Source organism: Augochlora pura, chromosome 8 (genome assembly GCF_028453695.1).
Source record: "Augochlora pura isolate Apur16 chromosome 8, APUR_v2.2.1, whole genome shotgun sequence".
NCBI classification, from domain to species: domain Eukaryota; kingdom Metazoa; phylum Arthropoda; class Insecta; order Hymenoptera; family Halictidae; genus Augochlora; species Augochlora pura.
In genome coordinates this window covers 4,566,437-4,591,005 of record NC_135779.1, presented here as the reverse complement: position 1 = coordinate 4,591,005, position 24,569 = coordinate 4,566,437, and the positions used below count along the sequence as shown (strand labels likewise).

The following is a 24,569-nucleotide window of genomic DNA, read 5'->3' as shown; positions in this document are numbered from 1 at the left end:
TGACAGTGGGTTAATTTATCTGGCCGAGGGCGGTGGAAGTTTCTTCTCGTCGATTCCCGTTTACGGTGTCGCGAAATGCCCCGGGGCTGGCGAAACACGTCGCGAGGGGTGGTTGCCTCGGCTGTTCCGGTCGAGCTTTCTTTGCTGTTCGCGAAGAAGATACGGCGAGAGACTCGGGAGAGTTTCGGGTTTTAGGCGGAATCGTAAAACGTGGAATTCCGCGAGCTTCCAAATGCCGTGTGTGACTCGACACTCCAATGTTCGTCGATAGACTCTATACTACTTTGGCTAAAAATTAATCAATATGCGATGTCATTTACCTGGAACAATAATGACGAATAGAAAAGGAATACCTTTCGTAAAGAAATCACGAAAATTAAGGATTCGACAAAATTCAACCCTTCGCACTCGAAGCCATTTTAGCTCTAAATCTAAAATAATTTGTCTGTCTTATAGTATTTTTATTTTGAGCGACTGTATTTTATATATAGCAATTTAATTCTCGTCGTTCATCCTAACGTATTTAACAATTTTTCTAAAATTAAACATTGTTGCTATAAAAATTATTTTAAAAGGTGAAGGAGCAATATTAGTGGTGCCTGAGAGTCGCCATTCGAGTGCAAAGGGTTGAAATGAGCAGTGCCGAGCGGATAAGCGGCTCGCGAAATCTACGCGGACCGCGAAGGGTTAATGACCGGACCTTCTCGATTATTTCGATTATTTCGATCGTCTCGGAACCGGTTAAGAACAATGTGGACGCTGCTGCGTTGTCTCTCGGCGTCGACGGCTCGCGTTCCTTTTGTCGTCCGCGCGGCACCGAAAAACGAAAGTGCGCGCTCATGCAAAATCGACCGGCCTCGCTGCCCTTTGACCCCCGGGGGGGATGGTCCGAGCCACGGTCCGTCTGGCCCCGACAACGGGCCAACGTTCACAGTTAGGTTCTCACGGCTCATACATGAATGCATGCATACGGTATGAAACGGACGGCGCGCGCGATTGGCCGGGGCCGGTGTACGGCCGCCGTTGTCCGGGCACGATCGGTACGTGGGCGATGCCCACGGTGGTCGGGACAGCCACCATGAGAAGGGGGGGGAACGGGGGCGGCCGAGACTGTTCCCGGGGCTCCTTTGAGCCCGTCTGCCAACAACCTCGACACCCTATTTCCCTCGATACCACGGCGATGGTCAACATTCGGAACCGCTTGCTCGACATCGCTGTCCCATCACGACGCTGACTCTCCCCGGCCATAATTGACCTCCTCCACCTCCCCCTCCTAGCTGGTTGAAAGTGATTCGCGATACGACCGGCGAACAAATTGATAATGCTCGATCCTGTCGTACTTTGATATTAATTGGAAATGCCCGATGGCATGGACGGTGGACTTTGATCGTTTGCGTTGCTTATGATGAGGGTTTTAGGAGGATTATGGTGGTTTTAAGAGGATTATGGTGATTTGATATTCGATGTTGGTTTGTTAAGTTTCTTTTGTTCGGTTTGTGTAGTAATTAAAAGGCTGGGTTTATTGGTTTCGAAGTGAATTAACTGCAAGATTTAGTAGCTATAGGTGTATTCATTTTTATTGGTAATAATGTTAATAATTGGATTGTGATCATTTGTGTATTGCACGATGTTTTAAATATTTAGGTTTTTTAAATTGTCGAAATTCTACTTTATAAAACAGAAATATATTTTGCAAAATTACACTCTTCTCATTCTTCATTATTTTACCATTCGTACTAAAAGTATTAAAAATATTACACATCACTCAAATTATTGCAATCCAAATATTGATCGCAATCCCTTGCTATTAAAAAACTGGTCCGCGGATTTGACGCGTTCCTAAAGAAAATAATTTACCAATAATAATAATAATATCTTAATTAATGTTCCTATTTATTAATTCCATGGTTCTACCATGTCCTTGTTCGACATCGATCGCGGTTAGAACGTTCCACGACGTTTTCTGGAATTGTTTAAGATGGAAGTGTGTGCCGTAACGGAAAATCAGGGTCCCGCAATAAAATTTCCGCCGTCGAATGGGAATGTTTGGATTATTTAAAACCGGGCTGTGCAAGCTGCGCGCGCGCGCGCGCGACGACGAAAAGCCCGGAATTCTGTCACGTACTTCTGTCGACAGTCCAATTACCGCTTGTCAGAGACACTCTGAAATTGTTTCTCTGTGCATCGCGGCCTCCGCTTTCTGATTATTACTAAACGTCGCCCGACGCCGCGACGGAAAATCGAAATCTGCTCGAGAAAAAACGAGTCGAGGCGAATCGGATAACGAAGTTCAACGCGAAGTTTTATTATATACCCAATATCACTATTATATAATAGTTACACTGTTTAACGAATTTTGGAATTTGTTGCAATTTTTAGTACGATATTCAATCTCTTACCTTTTATTTAATATCGTTTTAAGTAATATCGTTTACAGTAATTTAATATATCTTCTGCGCAACAGTTATATAATTGTAATATTTTATATTAAATAATTCTATAGACTCCTCCAAATATTTCTTAATATTATAAACATTTCGAGTCGTCAAAAATTATTCTCCAGTGTGAAATGAAGCATTTTCCTTTGAGAAATTAATTAACGTGAATTAATCAATGCTATCCAAATTTTGTATTTATAATAAATATGTTTTGATGAGATAAATTAAAAAAGGAACAATAAATGCAATTGCTATTGAATTTTCTACTATATTAAAATAACTGAAAGCTATAATAAATATCTGTCGTTTATACAGAAATTATTACACAAATATCTGCGATGAGAATCATCTCACAATTATTTATCGTTACTACGAGAACAGTAGTCGATTTTTCAAAATGCCCAAAATTCTTCTAGCACTCGTTGAATTAACAATAAATAAAATATAGCAATACTCACTCGCGAAGACGACGACAGAAATATGAAACACGGTGTCTGGTTATTTCGGACCCGCCTCATGCATTACTTTTAAACCCGGTTAAACGGAGTACTCCGCGACTCTCTCGGTTGTACTCGTGGTCCTGACCCAGCCTCAACTCGTACAGATCGTCCGTACAATGCTATTCGGCACGCGAATACCCGCCAATGGGTATCGCGCTACAACCGTTCCAGAAATTCCTCGTTCATTACTTATTGACTCCGCGCCTTCCTACTCGATCCCGTCGTGTACTCGTTCTTTCCCCCGATTTAGAACGACCGAAATCGCACGGCTACGCTCTCATATATAATTCGCGAGAGCCGTGCCCCGCTCTATTTCAAAGCGGCGCCGCCTGTCGAACTCTCGCAGGATTTATAGATCCAGAGTTACGCTAAAGCGGAGGCTGCGAATAAACTCCGTGATGCACTCGCGTAAAGATGAACATTTCTTTCGCGAGAGATGCCGCCGGGAATAGAACCCTCCCGGCAAGAAGCAGGCGAATTTGTGAACGCCTCTTGCCGCTTTCTAGAGCCACGTGGCATGGCGTTTTACGGGAACGCGAGCCTGAATTTTGTTTCTTTTTATGTAACTAGAGTCAGGATACATTTGGTCGGCGAATAACTAAGTAAAGCGATTCCGTAGATTTTTCATTTTATAACGACTCTGGCATTAGATAATTAACAAAGCGAGTAAGCCGTTCGAAAGATCTTTTTCAGCTCTACGAAACTGTTGTATTCGTTTTTTTAAATAATTTAATTTTTTATATATATTTAAGCTTAGAAGTGGGATATCCGCGAGTATGCTGAGTTTTGTGTCTTACATGTTCCACTTCCAAGCTTAAAAATTTATGAGAAATTAAATTGTTTAGAAAAACGAATACAACAGTTTCGTAGAGCTGGAAAGGATCTTTCGAATGGCTCACTCGCTTTGTTAATTATGTATTGTATAAAGCGAAAATTTTATGAATTTATTCGTCTACTCCATGGAACTCGTTATTTTGTAACGAGTGCTGGCTGTCCCTCTTTTTTTTTCGTGAACATTCGGCATTTTCCGTCGAGAGAGCACGATCAAATTTTCATCGGGACGCGAGAAAGAAATTCTCTCTCTCTCTCTCTCTCACCCAGATGCTCCAATGAGAAAGTTCATTAACGGTGTTTTTACTTCACGAGGGTTGACCGGCGAAGTTTGAATAAACACGGTTAAGCCTGTGCTTCGTTGAAATTCTGTGTTAGCGTTTTTCTCTCCGGAGACCGCGGCGCCGATGAAAAAACTTTTCCACCGGGCCGGCAGAAAAAAATCCCTCTCTCTCTATTAGACCGTGAACGGGTTAGGCTTAAAGTTGGTTGGTATGTTTTTTCTTTTTTTCAAGGAAAAAAAATAAGTGAAACTCGCGGTACGATATTACTGTGCGAGACTGCAATTTTCGTTTATTGTTTTGAAAAGTCGCGCGGAGGCGAAATTTGGTTTGGAAAATGTATTGATTCTTGTTGGAAAGAATTTTTGAAGTAGTGAAAGATGCGTTTACTTTATTGCCTAATGGAAATATTAATGTTATATAATATTTTATTAATACGATATCTTATACAATAATTTATTTATATAAAATAGTATACCATAATATATTTCCTTTTTGCAGTGCAGTAAACGTATCTTTATAATTCTATACTTAATAGTTACGTACTTTATAATGATATATTTAATTTTCAATAATAAGTTATAATATATATGCAACAACTTATTATTATGTACATTCCATATTATAAATTATTATATACCATTCCAAGAAAAGGATATCATCACTGAAATAACTAAAAAGAAAATATCATTAAAATATATGAATAAAAAATTATCAAACTATGCCAATAATCGCTATATGCGAACGAAAATAATTATCCTACCTACAAATTAAAAATTCTGTTTCAATTACACAAATCTTCCTGATGAGAAGAAATAGAACACAAAAATAAAGCTAATAGAATTATATAAAAATAATAAAAATCTCCCAAGTAGAAGATCAGCTCAATAACTATTCGACGTTATTATTGTTACAGTTCTGAACGAGCTCGAGGGGTTGGCCAGGGGCGCAGATGCCAGAGACTGTCCTCCGGCTTCGAAGGCAGCTTTGGACCCTGAGCACGTGGCCAGGGTGGCTGAGAGCGCGAAAGCGGCTCTGGCCTTCGCCAGAAGCAGAAATCCAGCTATCCGGTGCTTAACCACGAGAGGAACTGTCCTCACATCTAGCACTTTCACTGTCGAGGAGGATGTTGACAAGGTAAGAAGATCGTAGTTACCTTTCAAAGTAGACTTACGCTGAGACTTTGCATAAGGGGGATGTTACCGAGTCTGCGATCTTCTAAGAAACTCCATATTTCCTTAATGGAGTGAGGACGTTACTATACACATAGAGATGTATGAACTTTATGCTTTAAAATAGTTTCTGTTATTTCTGAATATCGTGTCTGCAAAATTTTATTTTTAGTACCGAATTATTTCGGACCTTGCCTGATCTCGTTGTCGTTTCTGTGCTATTTATCGATTTCTTCATTTCTTTATTTAGTGATTCCTTAATGCTCCAAACCATTTGGTTCATACATCGTGTCGCATCTACATATATTCTATATTATCTGCTATCACTTTCTACATTCTTACAAAACATCGTCCAAATTCCAAGCCTCTGAACTTTGACATACTTCTCAAAAATCTCGAAGCTCTTTCCACTCATCCCGCGTTAATTTAATCGAGTAAGAATCGAGTAAGCTCGCTTCGCGTCGTCGCGATTCGAAGATCGATGCCCGAGGTCCAGCGAGAGAACACGAGCACGGATTGACTGCGGCGCTCATCGGACCACGAACGTTATGATAAGAGCCGGCGCATCCGAGGGAACCCCCACGTGGCCCGTAGATAAACCGTTCTCGCGGCGTGGTAACTTCTGGCATCCTCGGACCCAGCGCCTTATCTAACCGGCAACACGCGCGATACACGGGTCGGATAGGATCGTAACAGGAACCTTGATCTGTCATACGATAGATAACGCTCGCATCCGTGCTCGTTAGATTTTATTCTCCGCCATTCCGCGGTTCCCGTTGTCGCGTACACAACTTTTCCTCTTCCTCTTCCTCGTCGCTTCTTCCTTCGTTCTCTCCTCTCTCTCTCTCCGTTCTCGCGCCCCGTCATGGGGACCATGGCCACCCCTTTTTCTTCGCCTTCCCCCTTGGGTGTCTCGTCGCCTCTTCTTCGCCCTTGTATCGCGTACTCCTTTTCCTCGTCGCTTCTTCCTTCGTTCTCTTCTCTCCTTCCGTTCTCTTCTCTCGCTCCGTTCTCGCGCCCCGTCATGGGGACCATGGCCACCCGTTTCTCTTCGCCTTTCGCCTTGGGTGTCTCGTCGCCTCTTCTTCGCCCTTGTGACGCGTATTCCTTTTCCTCTTTCTCGTCGCTTCTTCCTTCGTTCTCTTCTCTCTCTCCATTCTCGCGCCCGTCATGGAGACCATGACTACCCCTTTTTCTTCGCCTTCCCCCTTGGGTGTCTCGTCGCGCACTCCTTTTCCTCGTCGCTTCTTCCTTCGTTCTCTTCTCTCCTTCCGTTCTCTTCTCTCGCTCCGTTCAGCACCCCGTCATGGGGACCATGACCACCAGTTTCTCTTCTTATCCCCTCTCGGGAACCTCGCCGCCCTCTCCACCCTTCTGCTTGCCGAGAAACCCGAAACTTTCCCCGGAAGACGCGTTAATGTTCGCCAGTCGACTCGCGAGGGACAATCAGACCTCCTATTCTCCGGTTCCTTGATTGCCATAAATAGTCATTCAGCGGGGCGCTCCTTCGCGAGTCGCGCGGGACGAGAGACTGACCTTGAGCAGAGTCTGCCAAGATCGCTGGCGCCGCAGTCTGGAGGCTTTGGTAATTGTCAGTTACCCCGGGTGAATACTAATTTTCTTGATTGTTATGCGGGAGGGTTCCGGACGTTTCGCGAACGGCTGACATTTGAACCGCGGTGCCCCGGTCTGCCGGCTCCGTTGCGAATTGTTTGGAAACGAATCCTTGTTGTGGGATATCTCTTGGGGGGTTCTCTCTTCGCGTAGCAACTGTCTAGATCGTCTCGTGGTTTTTTTGCGATTTTTTTGTTTTGCATTTGCTTAAATATCGACCCTTTGCACTCGGAGCCATTTTAATCGTAAATCTGAATTAATTTTTCTGGTTCGTGGTATTTTCATTCTCTATTTAACAAAATAAATTTTTATTCGTACAAAATTTATTCTTGATACTCCCCACCAACAGTTTTACTACTTGACAATTTTTTAAATCTAAACCTTATCGTTGCAAAAATTATTTTGTAATGTAATGGAATAATTTTAGTGGTGCCTTAGAGTCACCACTCGAGTGCAAACGGTTAATTATTAGACTGCTTCTTTCTGGGGTTTCTTGCCCCTCACCAAACGTCTTAAAAAGGTCTTAAAAACGCGAAAAACAGCATCGGCAACACATAAAAATAAAATGGTACATCTCACAGTAGCGTACCAACAATTGCATGACTATTCTTCGGAATATACTTGAAAATATCAAGCGTGAGACTAAAATACATAAAAAGAAGAGAAGCCGGTTTTCAGAAGTACCATTTTCGCAATAACAACGCCGACCACCGTTGCCAACTCTCCGCCATTACATCCTCCCCTAAATCTGCAGAATCTGCAAACCGCGTAGACTCGCGGCAAACGTCCCCCGTTCAGCTAAACGGGGAAAAACGTAACGCGGCGTTTTCCGCGAAACGTAAATGGCCCCGGTTAGCCAGCTTTCCATTCTGATTCGCGCGAAGCCGACGCGTGCCGTTTCGCAAATAATAAAGCACCGCGTCCGCGTTTCTGTTGCAGGACGGGTCGACAAGAAACGATGACAGAATACTGGCTACGTGCTTGAGCCTCTGCAAAACGGGCAACAAAGATCAGGCGAGCGCAGGTAAGTGTACAGAGAGAGAGAGAGAGAGAGACTCGGGGGAGAGGTCTAACCCCCACGGCTTCTGGCCCGGCCGCGTTTCCTACCGGGGGCCCCCTGTGATAGTGATTTAATACCGGGCCGATTGTAATTCTCGTTTACACGGAGATTAACCGTTATCGCGAAGGGGGTAGCGCGCCGCGTGTGTGTTGCCTTGCCGGCGCGAGCGCGGCGCTCGGTTCACCTTTTATCAACCGGTATCGGCGGTAGCATTTATCAGTAGAGACGCTACTAATTATTCGCTTCTTCCTTGACCGCGAGAGAACGACACCTAATGGAATTAGCGTTGCCGGGAGCCACCGCGGCTAATTGATAACGCGTTAATTGACGATTTATTTGCGATTCGGTTGTAGGCAGGTTGATAAAGTATTGCGCGAACGGTTGTGGGAACGATAGTTTTTAGCGAACTGTCGCGGTGCCTACATCAGCTGAAACTATAATATCCAAAGACGATGTTATATGGTTTCGGGTGTGTAGGTAACTTAACCCTTTGCACTCGAAGTGATTTTAATGCGAAATTCAAGATTTGTTCTCTGATTCGTAGTATTCCTGGTTTACACGATTTCTTGCGATTTATTTGTATAAAATTGAGCTTATTAATTATATTCGCAATTTTAACCGTATTTAAACATAAATGAATGTCATATTATTATTATTAATATTCTGAGAAATTGTATAGCAATTTTTAACGACGCTTCAAAGTCGCCACTCGAGTGCAAAGGGTAAATCGATATGACCAAATTCAACGCAGGATTACTCCGCGAAGAATCATCGTAGAATCACGAAATTTTTTTTAAATTAAAGCTTCAAGTATCTAGTTTCAGACGCTATTTTTCAGATTTTTAATTCGATGCACCCTTGTTACTGTAACGCTTCCAACGCGAGGCCAATATTCGTCGAATCGACAATTGTCGAGTTTGAAGGAATTCACGGTAAAATGCAATCTTTGTAAATTTTTTCTTGAAAATGCCACTTGCAGTAGCACGAAGCAGGGTTCTTTCTCTTTAATTTAGAAAAAGAGAAACCCGGCTGCGATTTTTTTTCGCGGAGTTAGAGCGCTTTGAAGCGACCCTTGCGTTTACGAAGCGGCGAGGGTGCGTCGAATGCGTGGAGATAGTAAAAAGGAACTCGTTTAGAAACTTCGAAAGAAACTCATTTAAAAGCTTCGAGAGAAACTCGTTTAAAATCTTCGTAAGAAACTCGTTTAAAAGCTTGGAAAGAGGCAAATGAAACAGGATATTTTCGTTTAAATGGGTTAATCTGTGACAAACTGGAAATATTGATTCCACGATGATAGTCGTAAGCAGGGCTCGAATAAAACTGTTTAAATAATTCAATCGGCTCTGACGCAACAGCTATTTTTTGACTTTAACTTTTCCGTTCGAACAGTTACAAATAAATTGCAAGTTGTATCTCGTGTGTCTATGCATAAGTAGAATATTTTTACCTTTTTGGAAGCGGGAAAAAAAGATACCATTTGACAAATATTTTCCATGAAAATGTTCCTTATTGTTCCCCAAGTTTCTCTTTTGATGTACATAGAAATCACTATTTATTTAGCAATTAATATTTATCCAGCCTCCATTTTTTATATAATCACTTTCATATCTTATTTAGAAATGTTTGCCAAGAAATAAATTATTTGAACAATTGTTAAAATTTAGCTTTAACGATAGAACTGCTAACGTCAAAGTTGACTTAAAGCAGATGTTAACCCTTTTGTATTGGGAGTAATTTTCTTTCTAAATCCTAAAAATATTATTCTATTATTATTATGATAATATCACTATAATTGTTTCTATTATATTACTATTAATATTTTCATATCATTATTTTATCATAAATTATACAATTACATTATTCAGTCCACTTTATGCATGCGACAATGAGTCCCGCAACTCTAGCTACAATTTCAGCAATTCTTAAAGTACAACCAAACCAAATAATATAACAATTTCAAAACGCCGTATAAAAGTTCTCCTAAGTACCGGCGTAGGTCACCGGTCGATCGCGAAAGGTTAAAGGATCACCGAATAACGCGTCTATTTATAAAAGTCCGCGGTTGAATTGCAGTGATATTCGAGGCCCCGATTCCCTGTAGAATCTCGCGCGTCGTTTATAGATTGGAATCTGGAACGGTCGGAATAGACAGTGTCCAAAGTTAGCCGCGAAACGAGTCCGTGTTCCCACGCGTAACAAAAAAAAAAAAACACCGCGATCGATCCTTACGGCTGACCCCGGACCCCGATTCTACTGTGCCAACAGAGGAGAGCCAGCCGAGACGTCTGCGGCGCGAGGTGGTCCTTTTAACGGAGGACAGGAACCTGAGGGTGAAGGCGCTGGCGAGGGACGTGCCCGTCAGAGAGGTGCCCGACTTCATGCAATGGGCCGGCCTCGGCTGAGACGTTTCATCGACCAGACCCACCCGTTAACGAAAAATCTCCCGTTACCCCCGCCGAGAAAATTTCGACCAGCAAACAGCCCGCAGCAGCAGCAGCCGCAGCCGCAACAAGAACCAGCAAGACCAAAAGGACAGCGCGGAGGACAGAGACAGAGGGAAGAGAGACAGAACCGGCTAGAGAGATAGAGATAGAGAGCGAGGGAGATAGCGAAAGAGAGAGAGAGAGAGAGAGAGAGAGAGAGAGTGAGAGAGAGTGAGAGAGAGGGGGGGCTTGACGAAGTAAGAGAAAAAGGATAGATGTTCATCGCGTTCTCCAAATCGTGGCCGATCAGCCGTCACGCGAGTTCGTCCCGATTGTCGAGGTGGCTAGCTCATTCTTATCTGCGCTCAGGCGACGATGACGACGCTGACGGCGCTCACAGGCGGCCGTCGCGTTCTTTTCCACGACAAATGTTACTTACCCTCGAGCGAACCGCGGATCGTAGGAATCGCGCGCGAGACAGGGCGGCGATTTGCCTCTCCTCCGAAACGGGGATCGCCTCGAGGGCCGCGAGAGATCCTCCCTACCCTTCGTGGACCTGTGGAACCTTCCTGGTCCTCTGGAACCTTCGAGGTCCTCTCGGCCCTTCGAGACGGTTCTCGTCCCTCGAGCTTAGAGGCTGGGCCGCCGAAGCTGGGAGGCTCCTATCGCGCGATACGCGCCGGAAATTCGGTGACTGGCGACGAACGGTTTGTTAACGACGGACAGGAAAAACGGTGACTGAGCGGCGAGATGGCGAGAAGAGAGGTTGCGAGAGAAAGCGAGATGAGAGAGAAAGTGAGAAGGGAGAGAGAGAGAGAGAGAGAGAGAGAGAGAGAGAGAGAGAGAGAGAGAGAGAGAGAGAGAGAGAGAAGAGGAGAGAGGCGTCGGTATTTTTACACGTAACGAATATTTTTTGGTTGATTTTTATCGACGACGGCGCCCGCCCCCGCGGTGCTCGTCCTTTTTTTGTGTACCTTCCTTTTATCATGTTTGTAACGATCTACACACGTATACACATATATATCTACATGTATATATTTGTACGCACTTTTGAATATTGTATAGGCCGTATGCGGTCGTTGGAGAGGATGCGCACGGAATCCGGTGTACGTCCGCGTGTTGTTCGCCCCCTTTCCTTTTCTTTTTTTCTTTTTCCTTCTCTTTTTTTCGTTCTCTTGTTTGTTTTTTCTCTGTCCTCTTTCCTTCTTCTATCTTTTCTCGTTCTTTTCCTTTCTTTTTCGTTTTAATGCCGTCCTTAGCGAACCTCGTACCGAATGGTTCTCGGATCGCGACGTGTTCATCTCTTCTACTTCGGGTCCTCTTAACGCGCGACCGTCTTTTTTTCGAGCTCTGCGAAGCTTTTTCCTGGTTTTTGTAAATCGTTTACGGACGCGGCCCTTTCTCCCTCGCGATTTCCGGTCTCTGTTCCGCGGACGTTCTTATATAGTGTTTCCCTTTTTTTTCTCTTTCCTTCTTGTAGAACCGTCGCGACCACTCACGGATCGACGAACCGCGGTTTTTCGCGAATTCGCGCGGATATTTTTAAACGACGCGGCATCGATCGGTCGACCGACGACCGTTTTTCGTTGTTTGTTCATACAACCGAGGGAAGTATCGGTATGCTGGGAATCAAGTAGATCGAGTAACTCGTTGTTTTAATCAAAACTGAGATTCGCTGGAGCTGCGCCGTTTTTCCTCGACAGCGCAAAGACGCGTTGAATTCGATCGCAGTTGGTAATCGTTTACTCGTCGATATATTTAGCATTATTTATTTATCGAGTAGCTCAATGCTCCATCGTTTGGTCTTCGAATTATCGGAGAGCTACTTTTCTTTAGACTAGCAACGTTAGCCCGAAGACGTATAGACAGAAAACGGTACGCGTTAAGTTGAGATCCTTTCGCTCGCTGAAAGTTGCGAACGCTTTTTAATTAAGTTTCCCGATTGTTTTAACGCGCTAACAGAGATCAAGCGTCGCGAAATTATACAAGTCCCTTGGCCACGTTTTAAAGTAAATCGTTGTACATTTTTTTTTAGGAAGGATCGCGCTAGAGGTGAAACTGCCACGTAGACTTTTATTTTCTTTCTTTTGACAAAGAAAGTTCGATCCGTGAGGGCGTCGCGAGAATGATTTTAACAACCCTTTTATAGTGATTTACGCGCTCTCGGCGGCGAAGCCGTGTACAAGGACACATTTTTACTGCACAAAAAAAAAGAGAGTGGTACCATTTTAAACAAGCACGAATATTACAGAATTCGAGGCGGATATTCGGGGCAGCAACCTGTCCGAAATGTTACGGAGCCATGACGTACGGGGTCCGAGAATATCCTCGACGCTTTTCCGGCGATTGCGAGCGCGCGCGCGCGCGCCCTTGCCGAGCACGGATGCGCGAATTTTTCGTCGCGATACTCACGCGCGTCGGACGACGGGATCGTGGCCGCCGCGACACCGACGTGTCGCTAATTAACTCGTACCTGCGGCGAGACGCTGTCCCGTCTCGTTGACGACGTCCGCGGGCATCTTGTCGGAGCTGGCGTTCTCGGCCGGCCGTATTGGCGCACGCTGGGAACATCCTCGCTCGGCCAATCAAAGGTTAGTTCGCCAGATCTTTGCTACAAATCTAACAGAACTAACTTAGCTTTGTTACATTGTTATTTGTCCGCCATATCGAAAGTTACGGTATTTTAATTCTCCTGTGAAATTAATTTGATTCGTCACACAAGCATCAATTGATCAATGAAATTTAACTTTTGTCTTCAATCGCGCAATGCTGATACATTTATTATTATATTTTTTCGACGGCCATCTTGACGTCTATCGGCGTCTAAATGATTAAATCAACTGTTACATTGCCCCAGAATTTTTGCAATTAATTCAAACCAGATTCTCTGATTTAATTTCGGCTGTTTCGATGGGAACCAAAATGGCGGCCATCTTGCGACTAAAACGCCGGCCGGACGTCGACGAGCCAGCGCACGTACGAGAATCAAGTAATTCCCAATTAACGCGTAATAATCGAGATCGACGATTGTAGTCGTTGGCACGGCTGTCCTTTTCCGTGGATTAGAAAACGCGTGCACCGTTGCCAAGGCTCTCAATGCTTGGATCACCCTAACAGATCCTCGAGATCGAATCGCAGAACGGTTTTTCGAATTTTCCGGCGAGGAACAGCCGCGGCGCAGCCCGCTTTCAACCTTCGTTTCTTCTTATCCTCTGCGATCCACGCTCCCCCCCACGATCCTCTAGAGTGTGCCACTATTGTCGATCGTTTATCGGAACTCTCGAAGAGCCTGGTACAAATGATACATTACTATTTATCGCACGCGCACGTTATACGTAGGGATACAGTTAACAAGATCACCGCGGATTGCAGAGACCGCGCGGAATCGTGTAAGATCGAGTATAAAGATCGTGTAAAATCGAGCGTCGATAGGCTGTTGCACATAATTAGCGAGTTTCATTGTATTAGATACGCTAAGCGTTGTTTCGTAGTGGTAAGCTTTTCTGTAAATTTTAATTTTCTTTTAGCTTAACGCTTTCGCGCTCGCGCACGGTATTCGACCCGGAAACCCTCTGGTACACGATTCGTGCTTCTAATTTCAACCGCCGATGTGTCACCAACAAATTTTCAGCGATCGTGAGATTACTTCAACGATACTATGATCATTAATCGTACGTCGAGGGCCGATCTAGAAATATCGTTTTCGTCGAGACGCGTAGGATCGCGAGAGTTCCATGTGCAACAGTCTCGCAGTCGTCGACGGACTGCCATTCACGCGATGATTCTGATGAACTTTTTTAATTGGTAGATTGATCGATCTCTCGACAGACGAAAATGGCAGGTACCAAAAAATCATCCAAAAATAGAAAGACACGAATTGAGATACGAAGCGTTGCCTTCGGCTAGATCGAGGCGGTAATCGCATCGTGATCGATCAATGAATGAACGTCGATGATCCAGAGGAACGAAAGAGTTTATGTAATCAGTCATCAACTATGCGTTGTCTCATTGTTGTATTTTAACGAATTTCCACGAGATAGTTATTAATCTACGTTAACAGAGATCCATCGATGCTTGATCTCATCGATTTTGTAAGATCCAAAATGTTCGTCATGATCGTCACGTTGCTCGATCGAATTTCGACGCTCGATCCTCTGCAGGATCATTCGTTGTTTGATATTCTACAAAGCTGAGAAAAATCAACACGATTCAGTTGCGATTAAAAGCGCAGAGGATCGATCGTCGATCGTCGATCGGCCGCCAAGTAGATCCGCTGCGATCGAGATCATTCCTAGGAGAACGATCGATGCACGTCGATTCTGCGAAACACGGCTTTCTTCGATCCTGGATCAACGAAATAATTTTTACGATCTACGCGAAATTAATTTCGAACTCGGCGAACTACGATCATTCTTCCTCGATCAGGTCCGATCATGCTCGATCAACCGAGCGCAGCCGTAACTCGCGACCCGATTGGTCGAGGCACACTATCCAACGAAATGCATTCGAATATCGAGGAAACATTAACAAGTTAGCACTTCTTCCTAGTAGAAAAATATTTGTTAACACGACTATCGTAACACGACTATTTGTTAATTCGACGATGTATTGTCTGTTCGTGTCATCGGCGAACGCATCCTTGTCGGGTCTTGCACTCGATTGGCTGTGTAATAATTCTGTGTGACCGTACATCGATTTTATTATTAATTGTCCCGGTCCTCGTGATCTTCAATTCATCAAATCGGTAATGCAATCTTGGTCGAGGACTCGCGAAACCAATTAGCCGACGATGTACTTGGTGATTCTTGATTCGGCGCGTGTACAGGGTGGCGCGCAATTCACGGTAACGCGGAGAACTTCGAATCACGTTGCTTTTTTATCGGTGGAACGCCATTGATTATTAGAGTGAAATGAAGTGAAATAAAGTGAAGTAGAAGAAAATGAAATGAAATAGAATAAAAGGTAATAAAAAGAAATAAAATGAAATAAAGTGATACAGAATAAAGTAAAAGGAAATAAAATGAAATCAAATGAAATAAAAAGAAATAGAAGGAAATCAAATGAAATCAAATGAAACAAAATGAAATAAAATGATACAAAATCAAATGAAATGAAACAAAATGAAATAAAATGATACAAAATGATACAAAATGAAATAAAATGAAATGAAATGATTTCAAGGGATACATTTACAGATCAATTTCCTTGTATTTTTCCTGCCGATTGTTTATCAATTAAAAAATATTTGAACTTTTCCAGCCGTACCGTGGATTGCGAATATTCTGCGCGAGAGTGAAAATGCGCGAAACGTGGGAGAGAGAAAGAGAGAGATTGAGAAAGACAGAGCGAGAGAGAGAGAGAGAGAGAGAGAGAGAGCGGTGAGAGATGAAGCTGCGACGTGTTCTATTTTTCGACAAAGATGTAGTTACTTAAACGATCCCCTAGCGATTAATCCGTTTTCGGTGCGAGTGTGAGAAAAAAAAGCGGTGGAATACGTGAGAGAACTCGGGTGGAACTATAACGAAAACAGTTGTAGCAACGTATGTATAGGTAACTTAACTTGATCGTGCTTTTTTTTCTGTTCTCTTCGTTTTCTTCTTATTCTTCTTCTTCTTCATTTCTTTTCTTTTCTTTTTTTTTTTAATTTCGTAATTTAGTTGTACACCACTGCTATTATTAATATTATTTTTTATCATATAGGACGTATACGTTAATCCATTATCAACATATACGATCGGCTGGCCGTGTTATACGTGTTCGCTCTTATTCTCCTTTCGATCGACGGAAATGGAACGGTCGCAAGCGCGCCGGTAATCACGCGAATGGATTCAATGATGTATCCAAAGATCCTTTTTGCCGCGGTCGGGATCATTTATTTTTATTTTCACAGCTCCACGCGATTGGCAACGATCGCTCGCTTCTGACTATAGAGATACGCGATTAGTTAACGTTTTTTTTTTTAAAAAAAAGTCGGAGGAACTCGTTCTGTATAATCCTATCATCTAGTTGTATTTTATAGATATATGTATACATTGCTTTCAGTCGATTACGCCAATGTTCCCCAAGAGAGGATTCTTTGATTCCAGGATGTAAAAACTGTAGATTCTTTCCTGTACATTTATATCCTCTCCACTTTGTTACGTATATATATATATATATATATACACGTATATTAATAATTAGTAAATATTTTTATCATTTTATTAGATAGTTCACGACGATTTGTGTTCAGTGTTTTATGCTCTTAATGGCAACGTATCAATAATCCTTAAGCGACGTGTTCGTCCCTCACCTGGAGCTATTTAACCCTAGAACGATCCTAATTCTATTTGCCACAAGTGACTTCACGGGGTTGCGAACGACGTGAAATAAAATCTTGATAATATCATTTACTATTTTCAAAAGACAAAACTTCAGCAAGAACAGCAGTGAAAATGTCGATGTTTCAGTGTTTATTCGCATTTAAAAATATGAAAGGGTCGTGGAGAAGCCACGTGGTCGTTCCAGGGTTGAACACGTGACTTCTGCTAGCGCGTTTGTAAAATTCTATACGAGATGCCCGGCAGGGACGCGTAATCTGGAGAGCGATTGATCATTGAATTCAGGTCGCCGTTCGGTCACACGCCACCGATCGGAATCATCGATCGAATCATCGATTAAGAGCATCGATCGGTGTCCACGCGAGCGAGACAGTTCTATATGGATCGACAAGCTTGGCGGGCAACGGGGGGCGCAAGTTCCGAATCGACTCAGTTTTTGCGAAAGCGAGGGCGAACAGGAGGAGAGTAAAAGAAGGCGACAGTCAGCTAGAATCAGTCGCGCGCGCCCGGTGAAAACGCCACGACGACGGCCGCGTCGCAATGATCACGCTCTGCAACCCGCCTCCTCTCTCCGTCGATCTTCAACCACCGTGTCGCAAGCAACCCCCATATCACTCGCAACGGTCGCAATAGTGCAATAACGCGGCGAAAGGTCGTCGTGGCGTTTCCATCGAACCGGGAGGGCGAAGCTCGTCGGATCCGTCGCTCGACGCGGAGCCTCGGGATCCGTCGACGAACTAAACCTATTTAACGAATATGCTCGGCCACCGTAGGGGCGCGCCCGGGCTCCGCGGTGGCCACGGAAAATGGTACCTAGGATTAAGTAGAATATTTTTAGAGAGCATGGAGTTTCTATAATCCATTTGTAATTTCGACGCTCAACGTTTTTCGAACATTTAATCGTTGGAACAATGGATCGGGGTGGACCGACGCGGACCGGTCACGCCCGGTCGCGTTCCGGAAGCAATAATCACTCGAGAATCACGAACGTTTGTCCTTCATTCCTAAACACTTGTCGTCGAGACGAGTACCCCATTTTTTATCGAAATATACACGAATAAATATAATTGACACGATCGTTTTATCGAATATATTCCTCGCTCTTCGAAAACTCTATTATTAATCTAAACGCGAACGGTGTCGCGACACTCGCGGGTTCCGCTCAACCCTTTGCCGTGCTATTCTATTTGTAATAGTTTTTCTATTGTAACAATTTCTTAGAAGTATTTATTTCGTTTGCCTATTTACTTGAATGGTTAAATACGACAGGACAGAATTTTATTCCTGATTAAATGAATGAAATAATGTTCATAATTAACAAGATATTAATAGAGAGCTCTGTGACGACCCAGACTCGGCAACGGGTTAACGGAGCCCCCGTTACGCACGTTTATTCTTCTAAAAAAATATTCTCTAAACTAACGTCCTTTATTTCTTCGATCCATAAACTCTTTGCACTCGGGAGTCACTTCAATCGTAAATCTGAGATCATTTTTCCGGTTTATATTATTTCCATTTTGTATAACAAGGTGCGTTCGGTTCACGTGAAATTGAGTCACGCGACTCGTATAACAATTCTTTAACTCTGAGCTTCGGTGATATCTATGAAAATAATTTTGGAACGTGGTGCAACAATTCTAATGGCGCCGCTCGAGTGCAAAGGGTTAATCTCGCTTCGCCGGCGCGGCGGGGATATCCTCGAATTTACTTGCCCCGCCGTCGCCGTAACGATCTCTTATTAATTAATTAATTAATTAACGAGGCGTCACTTTCGACGTTCAGAGAACGGCGCTCGACCGTTTCTTTTAGCGTTAAGCCACGCGCTTCGATCGTTCGAAGAGGAATAACAATCGCGAACACAGTTTCGCGTTCACTCCGACTGATTCTAAGCTGGCCACGTAGAAAAGGGCGAAGGCAAAAAAAAAAAAACAAAACAAAAGAAACAGGAGATACGAGAAGGAAGAATCGGCACCGCCTGACGGTAGATAGACAAATGGCGTAGGATGTAATTTTTTTGCGTCGACGATGCGCGTCGACGTCGCGATTTATACGTCCCGGTGCGGCGCGGCCTTTGCTCGTCGCGCACGCGGGTTTACTTTACACCGTAAGTGTACCTATAAGCGAAACACACCGTGCGTAAACGCATAGAAATACACCAATTTGTGCGAAACGAGGAAAACAATGCTAAAGGCGTATTCGCGCGCTCGTCTTTTTACTCGCCGCGACGCCGATGATAACGCGGCTTGCGTTCCATCTGGGAAGCGAGTTTCGGAATCGACGATCCAGCACGGCGATGACGACGACGACGACGCGGCGGTAGAGTTTCTTAGGCTAATCATTTACTACAGTTACGAGGAATGTCGCTACTATAGTGTTACCACTTTGATTATTCAATAAAACGTGACGTTGACGGTGTCGCTGTTGAAACCCATGTGTATTTTGTACTTTCGTCCGTTCGCGGTGAGTTATCCGATCCGACGGTGCCGAGACGTCGGCGACGATGATCGACGCTTGAAATTATTCGCTAACTATTCGTTTCACCCTTTTAGAGTAACAATACAAAATTAGTAACAGTATACGATCATCCTCCGTTGCTAATTTTGTACCAATGCACGCGTCTCCTCTTTGTCAGTCGTGGAATTAGGTAACTCACCGATGCAGATTTAATTTCTCCCCTGCATGCTACCACCGATCGCGCCTCGACTCACACACAACCCTTTTCTCCGATAATGGACGTAGGAAGAGTTTTTCGATATCATTAGTCTGATAAAAAAACGGTATATAAGACAATATTGTGGAATGTCGTTAGAATTTCATTGCATTTTTATTAGGGAAATTGTATAATTGTATACTTAGAGAACGAGAGAGAGAGAGAGTGAGAAAGAGAGAGAGAGAGAGAGAGAGAGGAATTATAAATTATGCACTCAGAACTTCGAAGAAACTGGAAACAAATAAATACGAATTTCTTTCACCGATTACGTGTTTGTTCGTATGGTATATTGATCATTGATCGACCCCCTGTTTTAGAACACTCGTTTTCGATTATTTATGAGATAGTGAGTAGTGATAGTAAATATGTGAATTGGGCTAGAAATAGCTGAGATATCGAGATCTCAATTTAACGCGCAGGTATAAATTTCTTTCATTTTCAGTGCACGCATCTGCAGATACTATACACTTTTCTGGGTCACACATTTTTACTACTAGATGGCAGGTGAGCGCAGTCTAATGCTCAACCTCAATCAGCTATAACCAAGCGTGTTACAATGCAGCTGAAAAACAGCTTAAATAGGCTGTAATTTCTATATTCATTTTCATGAAGCTGTATCTTTTTTTTCCAAAAATGGTAAAACAATGGGGCTCAGCAGGTTTTAAAGGGTAAAGTCTCTACTTTAATATGTACTAACTGATTTTTACTGTCAAAATTTGTATAAAATGTAAAAAATACGTATGTGGAAAATGTGCAATACAAAATGCTGTAATTTGTAAAAAATGTGATGAAAGGTAAATAAAACTTTCTAAATAGAAAAGCGGGGAGCGGGTTTTTATCGTAGCACTAGAAAAATATTTTCTTTACTATCCAATTGGCTAAAATCTCTTTCTATATTAAGATACATATGTTTTTTTTTCAAGCGGTCATTTGACCGCTCATGGTAGGAGTAGTTATACATGAAATGTCGGTAGGTTTAGTGTTAAAAAAAGGAACGCCTTAATAACTAACCCATCACCATTTCACAGCCATTAGCTCGATGTAATTGTCGATTTGGAATCAGATGCAAACGAATTTACAGCTGATTAGAAATCGGCAATTACATCGATTGCCCGAGTCTCACCACGTGGAGGTTGCTGTGACTGGAGACTCGGAAGGGAGTCAGAACGAAGCCGACATTCGTTATGGCTCCCTCCCTTTCACCGGTGAAATAATATGTCGAGTATTATTGCAGACCAAAAGTGGATCGATGGTGAAGCCACCTAACCACGGGGACCAAAGTGAATCAGAGCAGAAGGTTCTGATTCTTTCAAAAAGAAAATCAAAAACGAGCCGGAGCAGAAGGCCCCGACTCGAGCGAGGGTGACGCGACGCGAGCAATGCTTGCACAAGCCTCGGAATTCCGCAGATATCATTATTCGACGAGGTACAATTGGAATGAACAGCCAATCGCGACATCCACCTACAACGTTGAACATTCTCCCCCTGCACCCTCCCCCCAATGAAGGGGTTACGGGCGTCTTACATGCCGAAGCGAAGGGAGAATGTCCACCGCTGCAGGAGGATGAACGATTGGATGCTCAAACCGCATGATACCTCGCCGAACAAGATGATCTACGAGACTCCGAGAGATTGCACAAGCAGGACCACCATGGTTGGGCCGAAAATTGACAACGAATGTTGAACGAGCAAAGCTAAGGCAATAATACTCGACATACTTTTAGCGATTCGGGTAACTCGGGGACGCTACACCCCGTGCCCCCCACGGGGCATGTCCCGTGGGACGGAGGCCCCTGAGTGATATTAATACTACTTAGAAAAGACGCAATAATTAACAAGTCGCACGCATCCCTCGGCAGATGACCTGAAATAATCTGAAAAAAATTATTAGTTAATTAGAACATATAAAGAATGACGAGACGAAACAAGGAAACCAACACCAGCACACGAGTGCCAAACTAACCCGCACACGAGTGCAATTTGAAGAAGAAATCCAACGCTGAACAACCGAATCACAGCGAAAGACGAACCAACATTCGAAAACGAAACGAACTCTAACAAACTTAAGTTAAGAACCCTAACGAGCTATAGGCGCTTCGGGTCCTTCGGGGACGCTACCCCCCGTACTCACTCAAGGGCCCCTCCCATGAGCGAGCCCCTGAAGGAACTCCGATCGGAGGAATACCAAGTTCGAGTACTTTTCTTACAACGACGTTTCATCATAAATAACTAACGCACACACGCAATTAAATAATAAAACGCTTAGACGCATCCCACGGCGAATAATGATCTCACGGTGGATGATAATCCAACGGCGGATGATAATCAACTTAATAATTAACGCACGACTTAATAAATAACGCAAAACTGGCATCCCCCGATGATATTTCTGCAATTTTGTGGAATGTTATTTCCTCCGCATTGGCTAAAACTGTCTATGAGTTTAAGTAATACAAAATACATATAAGTAAAAAATAAAAAAATACATACAACAATAAAAAAAATACATACATAAAATAATTTCTCTGGCTTCCAGTATTTTCATTTTATATAACAAAATTCATTCTATGCATATGAAATTGAGTCTCGCGACTCATATAACAATTACTCGTTCAACAAATTTTCCAATCTAAGCTCTGGTGATATCTATGCGAATAACTTTGGAACGTGTTACAACAATTTCAATGTCGGCGCAGAGGCGCCACTCGAGTGCACAGGATTAATAAATAACGCGATGCGTTGGTAAGTAAAGGCTCCGTCAAAATTCAATAGAAACGATGGTCCACTCGATATGTATTCGAAAAACGAACGCGGGAGTGGAACGTGCTTGCGCGACACTATGTTAAGAAATGGACAATACTGCCAAAAAGGAAACGCGAGCAGTGCATTTTTTATTGCGACGTTAATTTACTCGATTGTAAATGAAAAATTGCCGGTGTACTTTTATCTTCACCTAAGCAATTCAAAATGGAAACACGTTAGGTGGAGGACCTGTTAAATTTACTGTGGTTTTCTCTCAGCATAATTCTAAAACTGTAATTCTATGCTCATTTCATTTCATTGAATAAATTCACTGTAATTCTACCATCGGAAAATGCGGGCACCGGAAAATCAATTACACAAGTCACAACAAATACTCTATTCTTCCCATCGATCTATAGGATCGATACCTTGTCCTTTCTTCCGAAGCGACAAGATATGATTTACATCACTTAATATTGTTGCAACAGTTACTACTAACGCGATTGAACCACTGCGTTGTGTGAAAAAATTACATGCGGTGAAACGCATTATTACGTACCCAGCATTTAATGCTCACGCACCATCATTTGGCAAAGATATACGACACTGCGTCCAAACAAAACTATAGTGATTTACACCTCGAGTCGCAAGGCACTCCAATGTCCACGGCACCCCCTGCATTAGATGCTAATACAACGGTTGTCACGGTATTTTCGTGCGTACCGACATAGGTGATGCAACTCAATGCGTCTTTTTTTTATGTCGGGACCCTCATACGACCAAGGAAACACAGTTCCATTGCTGGAACGTTGAAAGGGGTTGCGTGTCAAGGCACGCTGTCAAAACTTGGACGAAATGACGTGCATCGCGATGTTGCACCAACTGCTTTGTCTTTATGCAGATCTCGGAACGCATCAATGAGCTTCTTACTCTACGCAGTGATCCAGTGGGCATATGCACCACGTGTTCGGACCCACCCAAAACAAAGCCCAAAGGAAAGAATAAAATATTCGCGCCCCTTGTGATACTACCAATCTTCCAGTACGTCGTGCTAATACTGACCCAGAAAACGAGAATTACAATTATATTTTGTATTCAGAGAGAAAATTGAAGTGATTGATATTAGAACTGGTGAAGTTTCTAGAATCTTCATTGTCGTTGTTTCAGTCGCGAACTCTGTGATACGATAACGCAGATAATACAATAGTACCGAAAATGATCAAGAAAACACGGGAAATTCTTTCTTTAAATACAAGCAAAAACGTCTGAAGTGCACAGAAATGAATGGAAAAATTTTTTTGTCTGAATAGAAAATACTGCAAGCAAGGCTTAATAAATAACGCCACGCCTTTCTAATAATTTCTTAGTAAGTAACGCGTTAGTAAGTTGGATAAAATTCGATAGAAACGATGGTCCACTCGATATGTATTCTGAAAACAAACGCGGGAGTGGACGGTTCTTGCGCGACACTATTTTAAGAAATGGACAATGTTGTCAAAAAAGAAACGCGAGCAGTGCATTTTTTATTGCGACGTTAATTAAGTCGATTGTAAATGAAGTGAAAATTGAAGTGAAAGGTTTAAAGAAACGCGTACTTTCTTCTCGCAACGCTAATGTACACAATTCAAAGTTAAGCATTTCAATGACAACGCGAGCACTTCATCGTTAATCTCGAAGTTAATTTTTTAAATTTGAAAATGAAAACTCTCGCACACATTGATCAAATTCTGCGCAACTCAGAAGGGATCGGCGACAATTATGTAGCGATCCTTGGAACGGCTACCCGCAGTGTGGCATTTATTTCGGAACTCTAATGCAACGCGTTGCAATTTTAGCGACTCTAAGGCAACGCGTAAAAGAATCCTCGCAACGCTATTATTTCGAGATAGCCTAGCGACAGGGGCTGTCCCCAGCCCCTTGGAATCCACCCCGGATTCCTACGCTACGCACCACCCACCCGCCTGGACGTCGTAACGCCAGGACGGATGCGCCCCTTCGTCCAGGACGGTGGTTCCAGCTCGCAGAATAAAAATTCTACGAGCCGGCCGCCCTGGATATAGACCGAGGTCTAGTAGCGCTATCTTTTTTAGACAGAGATGGTGTTTCACGGTCTTATGCTGCGAGGTCATGTGCCTCCGACTATCTCGTTTCCATAAACGCGATTAAAAACGGAACGCTAATTACTATTTCGAGAACTTGTATTTGTAATTCGGCTCGCGACTCTAAGAAAAAATCACGAATGCCACACTGCGCAGCGTCGCAGCTCCGGCATGGGCCCTGAAAAACGAATGCAGCTACCGCAACCCGATCGTTTACGCGACGCTAACTTTGAAATGGATTCAAAGACAAATACTCTAATGCAAAAATCGCGATTTGCCCATCCGAGCTGTTCGTTGGGACGGCGAGAGGCCTGTCCATTGTTGCGGCGTCGGCGTGGGCGTCTGGAAATACGAAAGTGAAGCTACTTGCAACGCGATT

At 43.3% G+C, this 24,569-nt stretch overlaps 1 protein-coding gene across 3 annotated transcripts in view; it reads left to right on the top strand.

Annotated features, from left to right (window-relative positions):
• Window positions 1-15,901, top strand: part of LOC144474030 (uncharacterized) — a 174,405-nt gene extending 158,504 nt beyond the window's left edge. For all 3 annotated transcript variants that reach the window (XM_078188468.1, XM_078188467.1, XM_078188469.1), the window contains exons 25-27: window positions 4,967-5,187; window positions 7,776-7,860; window positions 10,162-15,901. In XM_078188468.1, coding sequence (XP_078044594.1) covers window positions 4,967-5,187; window positions 7,776-7,860; window positions 10,162-10,298 — 443 coding nt within the window. In that variant the 3' untranslated portion in view covers window positions 10,299-15,901. The remainder of the gene's footprint in view (window positions 1-4,966; window positions 5,188-7,775; window positions 7,861-10,161) is intronic.
• Window positions 15,902-24,569: the final 8,668 nt, after the last annotated feature.